At 30.0% G+C, this 19,340-nt stretch overlaps 1 protein-coding gene and 1 long non-coding RNA gene across 7 annotated transcripts; one reads left to right on the top strand and one right to left on the bottom strand.

Moving 5' to 3' along the window:
* Positions 1–11,285: 11,285 nt before the first annotated feature.
* Positions 11,286–12,501, top strand: LOC107953288 (protein LURP-one-related 8). Its single transcript, XM_016888538.2, has 2 exons — positions 11,286–11,828; positions 11,915–12,501. Exons 1-2 carry the CDS (start codon positions 11,553–11,555, stop codon positions 12,275–12,277), a joined length of 639 nt encoding a protein of 212 aa, XP_016744027.2. The 5' UTR covers positions 11,286–11,552; the 3' UTR covers positions 12,278–12,501.
* Positions 12,502–13,564: 1,063 nt separating this feature from the next.
* On the bottom strand, positions 13,565–17,141 carry LOC107953289 (uncharacterized). Of its 6 annotated transcripts, none has more exons than XR_001699160.2 (6): positions 16,895–17,075; positions 16,092–16,149; positions 15,129–15,324; positions 14,313–14,421; positions 14,155–14,225; positions 13,565–14,048 (listed from the first exon to the last, which is right to left on the bottom strand). It is a non-coding gene; the product is annotated as an uncharacterized lncRNA (long non-coding RNA). The 6 variants fall into 6 exon arrangements; XR_001699164.2 differs by having other exon boundaries at positions 15,129–15,206; positions 16,895–17,069; XR_005930482.1 differs by lacking the exon at positions 16,092–16,149 and having other exon boundaries at positions 13,565–13,724; positions 13,801–14,048; positions 16,895–17,069.
* Between the last annotated feature and the right edge of the window lie 2,199 nt (positions 17,142–19,340).

The raw sequence follows: 19,340 nt of genomic DNA, 5'->3' as shown, positions 1-19,340 counted from the left end.
CAATAAGACAAGTAATTGAAATGGAAGGTACTTTTTATTGAACTGAAACTAGTGTTTATATAGTAAACAAGTTAACAACTACAAACTAAACATAGGCTACTAACATAATCATAATCTCTAAAAGAAATCTCTAAAAAATCTGAAATCAAATAGTTATGATTATATCTAAAATCAGCTAGATTATGATAATTGAAGCATATTTTCAACAATTCTAAATACTTTGATTGTTAATGTATTCATCTCTACCAAAAGCATCAGTTGTTGATTTGTTTGACTATGTTAATAGTTAAGTTTGTTTGATTAAGGGGAGGGTTACTTAGGGAGAGCATTTGGTTCTTTTGTTGTATATGTTCTCTCATTATAGTTTTGTTCAAAAATTTTCCAAATGTGGAGATGGTTGAGGTAGCATATAAGGAGTGCCTACTAGTGTATAACACTGCTCAAACTCATAAAGTTGTCATTGGCAAATTTTGGTAATAAAATCTTTAGGTTTTGATCTTTGTTAATATTTTAAGTGTATGCAAGTGCATTTATGATATTCAAACCATTATAGCAATGTATCTTGAAGACTGATTTGGATTGTGTAACACCAAATCCCAACTCTGTTGCCGGATTAAGGATTCAAGTGATATAGAAACAAACAGAACAATTTATCTTAATTCAGAATAAATATTCAATTAAAATATAAACATATAATAATTCATAGAATAATTATTGAATTAGGCTTTATTTCAGGTTTACGGGGCCTTAAAATTTGATTGAAGGTATATTGGGATCAAATTGTATCAAAACATAAGTTTTTGGATAAACTAGAAAATTTGGAAAACAGGGGTCACACGGCCGTGTGACACAGATCAGACCATCTGAGTATTCGAAGTAGGGACATATAGTCGTGTCCCAACTCATGTCATAGATCGTGTAACTCACTAACTTGGCACACACGACCGTGTCGCAGGCTGTGCGCTAGCCAGTGTAACTCAGTGACTTGAGACACACGGTCGTGTCTCAACCCGTATAAAACCTGCCCTAAAACTAACAGAATACACACGACTGTGTGAGGTGACCGTGTGTAGCACAGGACCATGTAACAACCCGTGTCTCAAGCTGTGTGCTTCCAAAAAGACTCATTAAACAAGTTAAAATCAAGCCGAAGCTTACCCAATAAGGTACACATAAAACATAACCATCCCATGACCAAAACCAACAAAATTCTAAACTCAAAACATATCAAAATTGTCGAAACCATTTTTTCGAGTTAGGAAAAAAGCAGGGATCGACTTTTAAAACTGAGTGTGGAGTCGCCACCAATCTTTTGTTTAGGTGTGATTGGGTCACCTACTAAAACATTTTGTTCTATTTAAATCAATTTCGATTCACGCAAAATCAAAAACAAATGGGTTCGGGAGTCGGTTACGCATGAGGAAGGGTGAGCACCCTCATTGCGCCCCAAAATTGGTACCAAATTGATTCGATGCTATCCTTATATCAAAGATTTTAAGAAAAAAAATATCTTTCAAAGCATGATTCTTTAAAATGTGTGAATAGTTCAAGTTAACTGTCAAAATTCTCTCGTTTCAAAGATATGCAGCATCATACCTAGCACGATTGGATACGATCCTTTATACCTTCAAAAATAGATCGATCTTTGACTTTCAAAAACTCGTACACTAAAATTATAAAAAGGTTATCCAAATATTTAGTTCACCGAAAAAATCATACCCAGCACGATTGAACATGATTTTTCGAATTCCCAAATATTGGATATTATCTTATTTCAGAATTTTTGAATAATAAGGAAAATTGAAAATTTGCTCAAAACACGTTTATTTGTTTCAAAATAGGTAGAACACTTAATGCATTGTATCGAAACATTTGCATAGAAAAGGATTAATGAACAGGAAATAATATGATACAATAAGCCACAATTTAATAAATCCAACAATTATGTACAACTATTCTAAGTAAAATATAACCAAATTCTTAATCATGACTGGAGAGCAATTGATAAAACAGTGACTAAATAATATATCACAACAATAAATGTAAAACAACCCACAAAACATGTACAAAATAAAGCGAAAATTAGCAAAAGATGTAGTATAAGACAATTTTTATAATAATTATGAATTATGAACACATAATATACATACTATAAGAGTAAATTAATTTACATAAAAAACTAGGAATATATAATTATTGAAATAAGTATTAAAACATTTGAATTGAATAACATGCAAAATATTTTAAACACAAATTCATTTAAAAATTAACAATATACATGATAGTTTATATAAAATATAAAAGAATAATAAAATACATGATAATAGATTTACAAAACTTGGATATGTACATAGAAATAATTATTTGTAAAAAAAAGCATGAGATTAATAGTATATAATAATTATGTATGCAAAAACTATATGTATAAAATGTATGAATTGAGTGATGCTTATAAATCAAGCATATGTTTTAATATATGTATGTGTGTGTAAAAAGAATTTTGAAATAAGCAATGTACAAAATAGTTTTATATGAAATAAATTAATTTTGGATTAATGATACGTATTAATAGTATATGCACAAAATAATAAGATATGGAAGTTCGTAAAATAAGTAAATTGTACAACTTAAATATAGTCCTTCAAAGAAATAAATTGTACACATAAATAACTTTAAAGGAATACATAGAAAACTATTTACATGGAATAATATGAAATCAATGATGTGGACTATAGCAAAAAAAAAATCTAATATGAGTTATTTACATATAAATAAATTTTAGAAACAATTGTATGCTAAGATAAACATGGAATTAAAAGGTGAATTATAAGATTAAATTAATTTTATCTTAAATTATATATGTAATAAATTTTAAAAACACAATTATATATATAAATATATATTTTTCCTAAAAAAAAAACTACATGTATAAAAACATGGATTTAATAATGTGTATAGGTCAAAGAACCAAGTATATACCTAATAATAATTTAAATAGCACATAAAATAGGTGGATTTCCCTTTAAATAACAAAAAGAATATATACATTAAAATAGGTGAATAGATTCAAAAGAAATTATAAAATAAGATAAAATTAAAAGTATACATAAACTAAAATAAATTTTATTACAAATTATACATATAAAATAGTATACAAAATGTTAAAATGATAGAATAAAAGAGAAAAAACTATAATAACAGTTTTTAAAAGCTAAATTCAATTATCAAAACAACTTAAAATACAAAAGCAAGTAAACAAGCATTAAAGAAAAATGGATGTGCAATGAATAAAGAAATGGGGAAAAATCTTAACAAAATTGAAATAAAAGGGACAATTCACAAATAGATAGTCTTAAAGAGGATCAATATGCAATGCGTGTAAAAGAATGAGGACTAGAATCAGAAATAATCCAGGCCCTAAAATGCAGTGTTGCGACACGGACCCAATTGCAAAGACGCGCAAATTCTATGACAAATTTAAAATGAAGCAAAGTGGAAATAATGATCAATTTAAATATCTACGCGAAGACGAAGGACCAATCGCGAATTTGACCATTCGAAGCTAAAGGGCGAGGATTCGGGTTGCAAAATGGGTTGACGCGCGGATCTCACCCCCCCACTCCAACATGGCACTGTTTCACTTTGCAATTAAAATTAAAGAAAAAAAACATAATGGCAATCTGCCATATATAATAGCCAAGCAAATCTCTATTGTTAGGGCTTCAACTTGGAGACACCGCCGAACCACCATCACACTTGGTGGCCGACCATGCGTAGAAGAGTCGCAATCCGAGGCCAGAGGTAAGTACTCTCCTTTCTTTATTCACTTCATGCAAAATATAAGAGAAAAGAAAAGAAGAGGGAAAAAAATCAAAAGAAAAACAAGATTTGAAAACTCAAGTCACCTTTTCGATTTTTATTTCTTTTTCAATATGCGTCTGTATTTCTGGGAAAAAAAAGATCCATTTTACAGTATAATCAATGGCTTTTATAGCCGAGCTCAGGTAAAAAAAAATAAATACAAATTCTTTTCATTTTTTTCCTGCTATTGATTTGCTGTTATTTGCTGTGGTTGTTAATCCGTTGCAGGTGTGTATGGCGTGGAGAAGCCGTTCGTGGACGTGGAGCGTGGCGCGCGTAGAAGCCGTTGTGGAGCATGGAGGCTGGCCGCTGAAGTTTCTAGTGTTTAAGGTTTGCTGAAAAAATCATTAGTGTTTTGGGCTTGGGGTAATGGGTTATTTGGGCTAATTGGGTTATATATTTTTACTGGGTTTGGGGATTTATTTGGGTTATTTTATTATTTGTAAAAGAACTTGGACTTTGACTAATTTTGGGCCATTTATCTTCTTTTGTTTTTTTTTATATTTGTTATTTTTAGTTTATAATGGGCCAGGCGAATTAGGCCTATTACAAAAATTAGTAACCTAGACTTCTAACCAATGTACCATTCATAGGTACCTCAATTCATAACTAAAAATTTAAATAACCTAACAAGACTTTGTCTATTTCCAATTTTATTGGATTTAAGTTCCTAAAACTAACTATATTATTACCTTATGAACTTGCTTCAAAATTTACCAAATAGACATTAGAATTTCCATTTATACATAAGATTTTGTATTCCACCATTACAAAACATACACAAAAGAAGCTAACAAATTTTTTATCTATCAATTACCATCAACCTTAATAACTTACAAACAAAACCTATATACACATGCCACAGAGCTTTATGGTTAATCCTTCCAAACGGTCAGCAACAATTATCTACAAAATAACAATAGGAAAAACATAAGCTTACATATCCTAGTAAGATCATAGTATAACTTTTACTTTAAATTAATTAAACTCGGTTTATACAATAGGTCAATACTCTATTTTCAATGGCATCAATGATGCAATATCAAGGCCCTAAAGTGCATTCAAAGCATGTATGTGCATTCAGGGGTATCGAAGTACAAATAGGGGCACGTATGTGTATTCAGGGGTACCGAAGTATAATTAGGGGCACATATGTGCATTCAGAAGTACCGAAGTACAAACAATGGCACATATGTGCATTCAATAATATTTTCTTCATTTCTGAATACATACTTAATTCATTTCATTATTATATATTTTTAACGTTGTTCCAAGAGAAACAATACAATATTCTCTATCAATTTCATAGATACAAAATATTTGTAACTTTCATAATTATATAAAATTATCCAAACTAAACACACCTACTTACATACATTCATCAAGTAATTAAATAAAATTAATATAATTCACTAGAAAATTATATTTAAAAATTGAAATACTATGAACTTACCTACTATTCACTTCCGGTTGAAACGCAGGGGCTAGTCCACAATTTTTTCTTTCCTTCAGTTATTGTCTTTTTGATTCAAATCTTGATCTAAAATAGTAATTAAATATCATATATTAATTTCATATAAAATTAATACTCAATTTAATGCACATGAACCTTAACTTTCCATTAATTACACATTTTCCCTAAGCTTTTACATTTCTCACAATTTAGTCCTTTAATCCAAAATTTCAAAATTATCAAAATTTCTAAATACCATAAGCTTTCCGAATTCATTTACATATTAGTACGACCCAAAAATATTCAAAATTCACAAGAATACCATGTCCATTTTGATGTTGTTTCAAATTACTTCTTAACACAAAAACTAACAAAATTATTCAATAAAAAAAATTCATAGTCAATACCTAATAACTCAAATCTATTATTTAACATCATGAACAACAATAACTCATCAATGCTACCTTTCAAAATCTCTAACAGTTTTAAAAATAAATGTTTAGGTTATCAGGATCTCGTTGCAACGATATCAAAAACGTAAAAATTACAAGAAATAGGCTTACAATTCATACCATGCATGCACCCAATTGTTTGATTGTACCTCAAACACCCAAAAATGGTGTTCTTCCCCTCCAATTTTCGACACTAAGCTCTTCGAAAGATGATGACATATTTCTTCTTTTTATTTTATTAAATTATAGTTTTAATTCTAAATTACAATTTTACCTTTTAATATATCATTCAATTAGGCCAAACTTAAACCTATTACCATCCATAATGGATAGTGATAGTCTAATTACTATTTAAGGCCTTCAAATTAAATTTCAAAAGCTATTAAACCCAATTTACTAATAACAACTAACTTTTACAATGTTTACTAATTAGTCCTTTTTTACTTATTTGATTATCCAACATTAAAATTTATTAACCATATTTTAACACGACCTTAATGACTTCGAACATATTATATAAATAATATTTACGAATCGACATGCCGGAATTTGTGGTCCCAAAACAACTATTTCATCACCACTGAAAAACGAGATATTACAAATTGGACCAAGGAAACCAATTTTCCTATTTTGAAGATATTAGATCGGACTGAGTAAACTTGGAAGTATATCTTAAAGATTCAAGACGTATCTTGGACTTATTAAAGATATTCTTAGAGCTGATTATATTGTTGTTTTAATAGGAAGATTGATTGTAATTGATCTAATATGTTAGCAAGTCTTGATTCCTTATAAATTGAAAAGACTTGTATAATTGTTGAACTATATTGAGAGCACTTATTCTTGTTCATTAAGTGACTTCTTTTTAGAGTGCATTAAGTGTAAAATCAAAATGTGTTAGTTTTTGTCCTAAGTTTTTAGGGGGAAAACAAAAGTGATCTATATCTTAAGTATAAGAGTGAGATTTTAATATAGTAAGTGTTGGAGCTTGTAATCACTTGTTATACAAGATATTCAGATAGTGTATTATATTTCTAGACAAGGCTTCATAAACATAGAAAAACAAAGTTGCGTAATCATATCGTTGTGTTTTATTATTATTCATCAATGCTTGAAATAGTTCGCACTGCTCAATTTACTTGTAAATATCGTTTTAGTTATATATATAAATCCCTTATGCTTCACTGATTTTAGATTGAAAGATTTTTTTATAAATCATTTCATTGATTGATTAATCATCCAATTACATGTTTGATTCCAAAAAAATAAATATGAGGGCACACATTCTCTAAATATAGAATTTATAAAACTAGAAGCGAAGAACATGTTGTATGAACACCACTCTGAAGATATTTTGCATGTTATAAGAGACTATCTTGCATCTAAAGAAAATTGAAGGTAAGTCCTTCCTGATAGAGCTAGTGGGCATTTCTTTGTAGGCGACTTTCTTCAATAGTTTAAGTCTAATTTGCACAGTTCTGCCAAATTCGCCATTGGTGATGTAAGTTGGTTAAGTTTATTTGGTTTAATTGCGAATACGAAAAAAAAGAAATCTTTTTATTTTTCAGGGGGTTTCTTGGTTTGCAAATGAGATAGTTAGAGTATCATACACCTGGGCAAAACAATTTGTTTCTTTTTACAGGAAGGAATTACTTAGACAACAGGTACCAAGGCCAACATACCAAATGTTGGAGAATTGGATCAGCCTTTGTACTGATGGTACAGTTTAGGTAGATTCTAGTAAGGCTGCAGCAAGAGGAGTCTTGAAGAATGGTCGTAGGGAGTGGATTATGGGACATAATATGTATCTAGTGCATGTTTCATCTTAGATGTTAAACTGTGGGGTATTTTTGATGGCTTGAATCTTATCCAAGATAGGAGATACAATGCAGTAATGATTCAAATGGATAGCATGGAGGCGGTTAAGGCCATTCAGGAATCCTCGCTGACGAATGCAAAATTCGCCCTTATTAGACGCATTCATCATCCGTTGGAGAATATAAGATTATGAAATTTGCAGCATATTCCCAAGGACCACAACAAAATAGTTGATTGCATGGCCAAAATGGCCTTTGATACAAATTATAGCCTGATGGTGTTTAAAGATATTCCAAGCGAAGTCCTAACTATTTCTCCTACTTCAAGTAAGAGATAATCTTGCTTATAGAGTTTTCTTGTGTAATTAGTTTGAATTGTGAGCTTGTTTTTATTTTTACTAAAAAAAATGAGCATCCTCAAAATTCATAATTATATACATACAATAAAAAAATCCTGAAAAGCATTCCTAAAGAAATTTCATTTAAAACTAAAATTAATTTTGCCATCACAAAAAAATTTATTCGACAATTAAAAGAAAATTTGTCCATTTTAATACAATTTTCAGAATTTATCAATTAATAAAATTGCATTCTTAACATGAAATAAGATTCGAACAATAAATTGAAATAATTAGTTGACTTATTTATCATAGTAACCAAAGATCAAACAATATTTGCAATTTACAATTCTAGCTTCAGACTCGATCTTAAAACAATCATTTTGGTTATAAACTATTATTTTTATTTTGTTCACTATTATTGTCTTAATTTTAAATCTCATATGAAAATCATATTAAATTCTTAAAATTATTAAAAAAATAAATAGAGACAATAGCAAGAAAAGATAAAAATTAATGTTAGTAAAATATGATGGTCTAGAACATTTTCCTTGAGGACTTAATATGCCTCTAGAATACTACAAAACTCTCAACACTTCAAACATAATAGTGAAAATGACTTGAAAAGCTAATAAAGTCTTAGCTCGATTGACATCGATATTATTGCCAATGCAAGAGGTTGTGGGTTCGAGTGTGCTGAAGTGTATTATCCTCCTATTTAAGGGTTGGGGTGAGATTGTGAGTAGTTTGTAGGCATTGTATAGAAAAAAAAACATTATTTGTGAAACTGAAAGACACCCTACACGAATGAAGTACAACTTGAAATTCTCCATTAAGTAAAAAATCCCAACATGACTAATAGAAAAGCCCTTTACAAAGACATCCAATAATTGCATATTTCCATGAGATACACTTTTATATAGGGATATATCTTTTAATGAAATACCCTTTAATAGAATTATGTTGTTTTGCAAGGTTATGGCATTATAAAATAAGGTTCAAAAATTAAGTCTTTATAATACAACTATTTAATCAATAATTATAATTTGTTAGATTTTTCTAAACAATAAAATACTATTACTTATCAATATTTTAAACTATTAACAATCATTAATGTATTTTTTGAATATTCACTATTAATTTATAATAATGGTTTTGCTTTTATACTGATTTGGATTTTACAAGTTCCAACTTTTTAAATGGAATTCAAATTTTAGGTTTGATCAAGTTAGATTTTTCCAAATCCAATTTTTTTTTAATGGACATCCAAACGAAGTAGGATTTAAAAATTCAAATTCAAAATTTTCAACTCAATTCCAAGTTTCTAGAAGAAGCATTAGGTACTAAATTGAAAAATAAAATATCAGAAAGACTAATTTTATATATAACCCTAATTTGTATAAAACATCCTATATAGGAAGAGTTAGTTTTGTATATAAGCATAATTTATATAAACCAGCCAATATGTAGAAAGTGAAGTTTTGGATATTTGCTTAGGAAAAACAAAGGGCATATTCCAAATGCTTTGTTCTCTTAAATCTGTAAATTATTTTTCATGGCAGGGACAGCCAAGCTAACTTCATGTTATGTCATTGCCTGTTATGTCCTACACTATAACTCAAACTATATTTATTCATATGTATATATTATATATTACAAGTTGTTAGTAAACACTAAAGAACAAGCTGGTTTAGTTAAATTAGTCAAGTAAAACATTAAGCCTCTCTCTTCCTTTGATTTTGATTTTTTTTTGTTAGGTAAGCTATGTTAACTTATTATTAATTAATCTTTTTATTATTTGGATCTTTCTATGTGTAATATATTTATTTGATTGATATATATTTAAGAATTTATAAAATAAATATTCATATTTGAATAGAAATTAAATATAAAATTTGTTATATTTCTCTCTGCGTCCCTTCATGTGTCATCAATGAGCAAATTATAAGTTAATATATCTACATACGTGGGATCTTAGATTTATTGATTGCTTGATTTTCCTTAAAAAGCCATAGATCACCTCCACTATAAGGAAATAACATCTAATTCTACTATCAGTAGGATTCAAGATGCGCAGAGTCTTTTGTATCTCGAATATAAGCTCACCACAACACCTGAGGAAGGGGACTAAGATATAGAAACCACTTGACCTTCTTCCTCTTCTTCCTTTTATCTAAATTTATTTCATCAAACAAATTTACCAGACACTTTATTTAATGTCTCTCGGTCTCAATCAAGGGTAAATGACAATCACAACCACCATCTTTTCTTCTTTATTAATCGCATTGGTTAACAAAATTAGTTTTTTAAAAAATAAAATAAAAAGGAAAAGACATGAATATAATATGCATGTAGTAAATAGGAGAATTAGCAGGTTATTTGTAGAGTTTCCTCATCAAACAATGTACTGATATCTGCAAAGAAAATTCTTAATGCCTTTCATAGAAAGAAAAGAAACTCTGAATGCCTAATTATAGTGATATAGACATAAGTCTCTTCCTCCATTTTCGTATTCATAGTTGCTTCAAAATTTAATTCCATGTTTGACTCTATATATTATAATATGATGATGATCATCTCGACCACAATTGAGTTTAGGGTTTGACTAAGTTTATTCATCTTTCTCGAAAGGGTGAAAATCTTGGAACACTGCCTCTAACCTTCAATGCTTCATGTATATGTATAAACAAATATTATTCTTTAGATTATAAATTACATAAACAACAAAACAAAACAAAACCAAACCGTCCTTGTATTTATTCCTAATATAATTTTGGATTTATAAAAGTTAATATCTCACGAAAAAAAGGGTGGAGAGGACGGACGCGGATAATAATAAATAATAAAAATGGCTCCTGGCAATGGGGGGAGTCACAGTCGCCCAAATCCGTCCTGTCCCCATTTAAATTTCTTGTTTAATAAAATCAGCGAAATCGTCGTCAAAGCCAAAATAAATATCTAACGCAAAAGCATTGCCTAAAGGACAAGTCTCACCGCTAACTAGTTTTGAGCCACAAATTTTATCTTTATTCTATTATAGTAATATATCTCCTCCATTTCAATGCTCAAGATAGGGTTTGGAGGCTAAGATTTATTCTTTTCCTTATAATTACAATTTTCATCCAACCTTCTTTTAATTTTTTATATTTTTAGTTTTATCATTTTTTAGAAAATTTGTTTCATTCATTCTCATAAATCAACAACAAATTTCGAGCCACATCATCAAATTGTAATATTATTTTTCTATCCACTAAATTCCCACTCCGGAATTTATCACATAATATCGAGTTGGCAGCCTAGCTATACCTTTCGTTTTCACTTTTTTCAACTATTTTCGTCGTCCAATCAATTGCAGGTTTGACGTCATGGAAATAATGAAGGCACACTCGTGCTAGACTTTTCTAACCTAAACCCAATTGGTGCGCCTCTTTTCTCTCCCTCCAAATGCCATTTTCTAACCCTTCATATATATATATACGCACGCACTGCCTTTTAGTCTAACTCATTCACCTAAGCAAAGATCAATTCCCCAAGGTTCTTTTTTTTTTTTTGTATCATCTCTTTGAGTTGATCTTTTAGTGTCGGTTGACTCGTAATCTTATTGTTCTCAAGGCTGGAACCTTTTACACGAATGACAAAGGTTTTTCCCAACGCTAGTTTTACCATCGGTGATGCCATCTCGGAGAAACAGCCACCGCAGAATAAGCTGTTATCGGCGGGTGAAACAAGTGAGGAGACGATTCTAACCGTCTGGAAAAAGTCATTGCTTTTCAACTGTAATGGCTTCACGGTGTTCGATTCTAAAGGTGACTTGGTTTTCAGGGTCGATAATTACATGGAAGGCAATAAGGGTGAGATCCTTCTCATGGATGCCAGTGGCAACCCTCTCCTCACTATCCGCCGCAAGGTAAAACATCAGTTTAAAATGGTTAAATCTATTATTAGTTAATTAGTTGCAGTTTTACTGATGTTGCTATGTTTGGATATCGTCAGAAAATGAGCCTCGGTGATAGTTGGCTGGTTTACGAGGGAGAATCCATGGTGAAGCCCCGACTTTGCGTTAAGAAATCAGTGAATATCTTAAGCAAGTGCTTGGCTTACGTTAGCTCCGGCAACAATAACAGTCGGAAAAACATCATGTACGAGATTGAAGGCTCGTATTCGCAACGAAATTGCGCTGTTTTCGATGATAAGAGGCGGTTAGTAGCCGAAATCAAGCGGAAAGAAGCTGTTGGCGGTGTCGCCTTTGGAACCGACGTCTTCCGCCTTATTGTTTGGCCGGGACATATCACAACGGACTCCGCCATGGCTCTACTTATCCTTCTCGATCAAATGTTCGGATCTTCCAGACGATAAAACTTTCTTTTTCTTCAACCGAAAACATCTTTGGTTTCTATGAACTTTCTCCGGTCGTCCCCAGTAAATCATTTCACTTTTGTTAGAACAAAAAAAAAAAAGAAAAAAAAAAAGAAACTGAAGTTGGTTTTTTCGTTTTAGATAAAAAACCAAAGGTCCCAATGGGGATGTACATGCGTTCAACAGATCAAAGAATAAAAAATTTTCAATCTCCATTATTGTTATGATGTGATCTGGGTTTGTTCTTTGTAGAGATAAAATCAAAAGGAAAATCCAAGAACATGATGAGTTGGTTTTCTATATATATCGTATTAGTGACGATAGAGATGGGATCTTAGCCCACGAGGGAAAATAAAAAGCTTACAGACCATATTGCCAATGCGAAACTTCATTGTCGGTCATGCTTAAAATAAGGAATAGAAAGCGAAACTCCTTTGAAAAATAAGGAAAGCAAAATCAAGACTTAAGTAGGTGCCTCACAGATGTAACATTGAATATTCTTTTAGAAATTAATTTTTAAAAATGTTTTGGAAGTCCTATATTATTTTATTTTTTTTGTTTTTTTAAATATTTTTCATCGAATTTTAAAATTACTAAATATTTTATGTTAAAAGAAACTAAATAATTTGGACAGCTAAGTACATTTTATCTATAAAAAGCACTACAGGAAAATAGACTTTTAGCGGCTTTTTAAGCGCCGTTAATACTTTTAGCGGTGCTTTCCTAAGCGTCGCAAAAAACGTCGCTATATACAACGCCACAAAAATTAGTGGCGTTTTTTCGAAAAAAACGCCGCTAAAGACCAGGACCTTTAGCGGCGCATTTTTTGCAAACGACGCTAAAGACCAGGAGCTTTAGCGGTGCTTTTTTCACAAACACCGCTAAAAACCATGACCTCTAACTACGACCTTTAGCGGCGCTTTTTTCACAAACGCCGCTAAAGATCATAACCTTTAGCGGCACTTTTTCCCCAAACGCCGCTAAAGATCATGAAATTTTAAAAAAAAAATACTATAAATTATTATAAAGGTCATGAAAAATTAAAATTCATTATCAAAATATTGAAGAGAATAATATCCATGACATAAATATAAAAATTTTCTATTAAAATTCATTATCAAATTAAATTTTCTATAAAAATTTTAACTTTAAAACTAAATATAAAATTTGATGAATTCAAATTTAGAATTTAAAATAATAAATTAATAACACAATTAAAATTCAAAAGTTAGAACTCAAGTTATTAAATATTAAAATAAAAATAAAAATATAGAATCAAAACTAAAATAAATAATAAAAATTAGATTAAATATAAAGATATAAATAAAATACAGCATCTTGTTTATTAATAAAAACAACAAAACATCTAAACGTTGCAAGACAATTTACAATCAAATATTAAAGCTTTGTTTATTTTCTCAAGCTGTAGTCCGTGGGCTAGAAACACCTGTAGCAGAAATATGTTTAACGCAATGCCAAAAGTTTTTTAAAAAAAAATCAACATAAGAAAAGGAATTAGGAACCTTCTATTGCATTAGTGACAAGATCAACAGTTACATCATGCATGACCGACACATCACCTATTTAACCACCAATCAAATACACAATCAGAGATTTTAAATTTCCACTCCTCACTAAATTTAAGTAATTAACTCGATAATCACTAAATTCACACTCAAATTAAATTGCCTAACTAATAAACTCATACCGGTTCCATGAACTTTCGTGAAAACATTGATATCAAAACCACCGGAAAACCTTCCTCCTTTGCCTTCGTCAACCAATTAAAAAAAAAACAAAAAATAGAAGTCAGCGAGCTAAATTCGAAGACTCAACATGCAATAAAATGATGATTCGATTAAAAACTCGAGACTCACCGTAAGAACAATAGCTTTAACATCATTTCACCTCGTTGCCTCAGCAAATTTCTCCTTCAATCCATCAATGACTGCAAAAATTCAAAAAAAAAAATCAAATCACCGAATCATTAATCAAAAATAAAGAAATGAAAAAAAGGGTAAATCAAAAGCTTTACTTGGAATAGCTAGAACAACGGAATGTCTAGAACGATCACCTTATGACCTTTTATCCAAAGCTTGAAAATTTCTAAAAATATGCCAGAAGATATATAGGGAGCCAATAACCTACGAAAAGAAAATTAACCAAATTAAGGAATCAATACAATCCGCAGTTTCAAGGCAAGGTAAATGACAGATAATCCATAATCAAGGTAAATGACATATATAACTTCCAACAGCCTTTAAATCGTTAAACACGGCAATCTAGTTTTAATTTTTAATTTTTAAGAAATTACAAGATAGTATAATGGTATAATTGCACTTTGTCCACTAAAATCTCCATTCATTTGTAACCCCTCAAATAATTTTTTGACTTTGCCTTTGGTATCAAGTATTTCGTTTTCCATTCAAAGCATGAACTTTGTCTACATTCCATAGTCTTTGAGAAAAATCATTTGGAGGGATATACGCATCGAAAAGCAGGAAGACACCTAAATCATTTTTTTTAAGTTCACAAGTACAATTATAGTTATAAAATTATACATATCTGAATAGACTATAATCAAAATCAAGCATCACAAAGCACAATGAAAATAGTAATTAGAATTTATCTTGAACCAAATCTAAATAACTTTATAAAAAGGGCACAGAAAAAGATTTAAACCAAAATAAATTTGGTGAAAACACTATTAAACCTCATTGGCAAATCAAAAGCAATTTGAATACACCCAACTATGTGAAAAGAAAATCATAAAAGCAGCAATGAAAGGTTAGGAGAATCTTTGAAAGGACGAAAAGCAAATCTCTTTTAAACGTAAGCATATTTGTCATACCTCTTCTGAAATTGCTACGAAAGTTTCAGCTTCTCCATGACTATGACCAATAAGATCCTAAAGCAAATTCATCCATCTCTACACAAGGAACAGAAAGTCAATTATTAAAGCAATCTGGCAGTTCAAACTCATCCGGATGTCCAATTTGCTTCATCAACTTGTTGAATGCATAGCCAATGTGACTGCAATCAGAACTCTGGTAAAGGGGAAAATCCAATAAGAAAATTCAACATATCTTGAAAAAATTCTACAGAATAGAATAACCGAAAACCAGATCACAAGCTTTCTTGACATTTTATCAAAAAACTATATAAGAAACAGGAAGGTCAACGAGAAAGTCTAAAGGTTAATAAACATATCCATACTTATATAAAAGATTAAAAACCTTAATACAAGTTAGTACAACAAAAGGTTTTAATAAACAATCAATTTAATTGCATAAAAATCCAATAGAAAATTAGATATCACAGTAGAAAATGTACTGAACCACAATGTACCGACTAAGATTAATACAAGTAAACGTTGTAACTCTTACACAGCCAGGTAAGTTCTTCTTAACAATGACAAGGAAAAACAAAAATAAGTATCTAATCGAAGCACTTTCAATATCGCAAATCCCAAGAAAAACTGTAAAAAGTAAATCCACTAAAGTTTAAAACAAAAATTCAGAACCATTAGAGCAGGAAAAAGAAGAGAGATTTTTTAATATAATACATCTCAGACACCATAGGATCACATTCAAACTATTCTATTGCATTATAAAAACACTGACTAGTATATATTCAACAAGAGAAATATTCTTCTAAAGAAACAAAATTATTCAATGTAGACAAAATTTCATAGCATGCACCTCAAAAATTTTAACAAACAAAAAGAAAAACAATTAAAAAAAGGAAAAAGAAAACCCTGAACTACTAGAATTAAAGAAACTTATAGCAGGCAGAAAAATGTAAAGCAACCTACTTTGTAGCAGGCATGGCCTCAAGTATTATAACCACAAAGAATATCTGACAACAATTGCCTACACCAAACCAACATGGAAATCAGTATTTGCAATTCCCACAACAAGTTGGGTTAATTTTATATGAAATAGTTTCCCTGCAGAAATCTAGCTTTTTGGACTTGTAAAACAACAAATCCAAACGAAATGACTTTAGTTTAAATTACGGCACTCTCCGCCATTCAGCCAATAGTGTTTTTTAAACATATACAAGTAAAGAAAACAAACTGAATGAACAAGATAGGGAATGACAAAGCCCATGAGTAAAATAATGCAAAAAATAAAAATTCAGATAATAGTTGAAACAGAACTAACGGTTCTTGGATAAAATCTAGTTTGTTTTCTAAGCACAAAGATCCCTTAAGTTCCCAAATAAACACTTCAAAACCCTAATTCTATGTTTGTTTACCAAGCACATGCTTAAAATCTCACGATTCAGAAACTTAAAACTGAGATTTTGAAAAAAATACACTAAACCCACCATATCACTAAAACCAAGAGTTACCCAAAAGAACATGAGATCCCATAATTTCCCTTCAACTTTCTCACTAAACAAACAATAACCCATTTTTTGTTCTTTGAAAGGAAACAAGTAAACTTCCAAAACCCAGATCCAGAACAACCAAAATCGTTGAATTAAAAAAAGGAATCTATCATGAATACTAAAAAAAATCGAATGCTTGAAAAAACAAATTGGGATCTTTAAGAAGAATCAACATAAAACTAAAAAAATGGTTTTAAATATAGCTTTTAAAAGAACTCAAACCTCAAGAAACCTCCGTTGTTAAGCTTTGGACTATGAGGAATAGTTTTTTCTGGTGATAAGAGACGAAAGCAAGAGGCGATAAACAAGCAGATCTATTCGGAGATGGGTATTTATGCTTAGATCAATTTTAAGAGTAAAAGGAAATGAGAAGAAGATGAGAAGCGGGTAACCAAAAAATTGTGAGCGGGATTTAAAAAAAAAGGATAAAAAATAATGGTCTTTTGTGGCGTTTTTACCAAAAACGCCACTATAGAGTTTAATTTCGCTTTACCTAAAAACGCCACTATTGCTCAATTTTGATTTTTTTTTCATTTTTAACATATTTTTTTTCTATTTTTTCTTTCAAAATTTTTGTGCTGAGATTATCATTTTTTGGATTTTTTTTAAATTTTGAATATTGAACTTTTTAACTGAAATATGGACTAAAATATTAAATATTAAATTTTTAAGCTTTTTATTTAATATATAAGAGATTATCTAAACCTTAAACCCTTAATTATAGTCTTCAAACCCTAAATCATAAAACATAAACCATCAACCTTAAAAGAATAAAAAAAACACTCTATAAAACAAGTTGGAACTAAAACAACACTTATTTAAAAATAAAAACAAAAAAAAGGGTTGCAACTTTTTAATAAGAAGATTGATTTACGAATAAAGGAAAATTCACTATTTTATAAAAAGAAAATGAGTTACAATTAAAAAAATGTGGAGACACAAATGAGTGCAGAGGATTTTCATTCGTATAAATAAATATATATTTTAATTAGTCAGTATAGATAAATATTAAAATCGTATAAACAAAAAACTATTAATAAAATTTAAAGGTAAACTTATCATTTAAAACGTTTTCCACAAAATATCCCTTCAATCCATTAAACAATATAACACTTTATTAATATATAAAAAAATATTTTTTTATCAAAATCAATATATCTATTATCGATAACAATAATTAATTATAGGGTTTAAGATTTAATTATTGAATATGATTCACTTGAGATTAACATGTAAAATTGATTTTCGACGAAATGAAAAAGACATATATGGTAGAATCGTAACCATAGAATACGACCCTAATCGAAATGCATACATTTGTCTCATACACTATGGGATGGTGAGAAGAGATATATTTTACATCCCAGATGGGCTATAATTGGAGATACCATTGTTTCTGGTACAGAAGTTCCTATAAAAATGGGAAATGCCCTACCTTTGAGTGCGGTTTGAACTATTGATTTACGTAATTGGAAGGAACCAATTAGGTTTACGACGAACCATTAAACTTAAACCATATAACCCTAAATCATAGACCTTAAACCTGAAATATTAAACCCTAAACCCAAAAATAAATTTAATCAATATTAAGTATTTCTTCCATAATTTGTTATGAACATAAGCTTTTACATTAATATCAATGTATATAAACATCAACATCCATATGATATTTTTTGGGGTTTAAGGTTTTAAAAGTTATAGTTTAAGGTTTAGGGTTTTTTAAGGTTTAGAGGTTTAGTGCATTAGGGGTTATAGATTAATGTTTATGATTTTTTTGGGTTTAGAGTTTTAGGGGTTATATGACTTTTAGCGGCGTTTTACCAAAAGCGCCGCTAATGCTCTGGTTTTTAGCGGCGTTTTACAGAAAGCGCCGCTAATTCTCTGGTTTTTAGCGGCGTTTTACCGAAAGCGCCGCTAATGCTCTGGTTTTTAGCGGCGTTTTACCGAAAGCGCCGCTATTGACCTATTTTTAGCGGCGTTTTAACAAAAAACGCCGCTATTGCTCTGTTTTTAGCGGCGTTTTTGGTAAAACGCCGCTATTGCTCTGTGTTTTACAATTTTTGCGGCGTTTTTTGATGGAACGCCACTAAAAACGCCGCTAAAGCCCTATTTTCCTGTAGTGAAGGGAGTTATATGTGCAAGACAAGTTAGAAGAGTATGATTTCAGAGCTGAGCTCGTTTTATACGTTCTAACACTTCCTAGAAGCTTCGGGATTTCAGTAAAACTACTGTTTAGTTCCTTTTACCATCCTTTGAATAAATTAGTTTTTATAGGTTATATAAAAAAAAGTAAATTGGTCTTTTTTTTTTCTTTTTAAATTTTATTCATTTCTGCTATTAAAATTTGGTTCTTATATGTCTATATGAGGTACTCTGATACACCATGTGTAATTATCTGCTTATTCTGTCAATCACATCGGTTTTTTACGGTAAAAATTGGATGAAAATTTTAACTAAAAAAACTAATTTACCTTTTTATTTAACATGTAATGACTAAATTATTAATTTTTTAAGTAAATAGGATAAAATTGTAATTCGACTTCTAGTATAAATACTTTGAAACTAAATTGTTACCTTTAAAATTCCATATCAAGATATTAAATTCTTTATATACTTGGCTGATTTACGTTTTGTTTATCGTTTGTTGAGTTGAAACTGGAAGGTCGTT

The sequence above is a fragment of the Gossypium hirsutum genome, chromosome A07 (genome assembly GCF_007990345.1).
Source record: "Gossypium hirsutum isolate 1008001.06 chromosome A07, Gossypium_hirsutum_v2.1, whole genome shotgun sequence".
NCBI lineage: Eukaryota > Viridiplantae > Streptophyta > Magnoliopsida > Malvales > Malvaceae > Gossypium > Gossypium hirsutum.
Note: the sequence above shows the minus strand (reverse complement) of the source record. Positions and strands in the feature narration are given on the sequence as shown.

Bases quoted from the DNA above. Each gene is read 5' to 3' on its own strand.
- LOC107953288 (XM_016888538.2), top strand. From the start codon at position 11,553: ATGACAAAGGTTTTTCCCAACGCTAGTTTTACCATCGGTGATGCCATC. The intron at 11,829-11,914 runs GTAAAACATCAG...GGATATCGTCAG, and splicing joins TCCTCACTATCCGCCGCAAG to AAAATGAGCCTCGGTGATAG.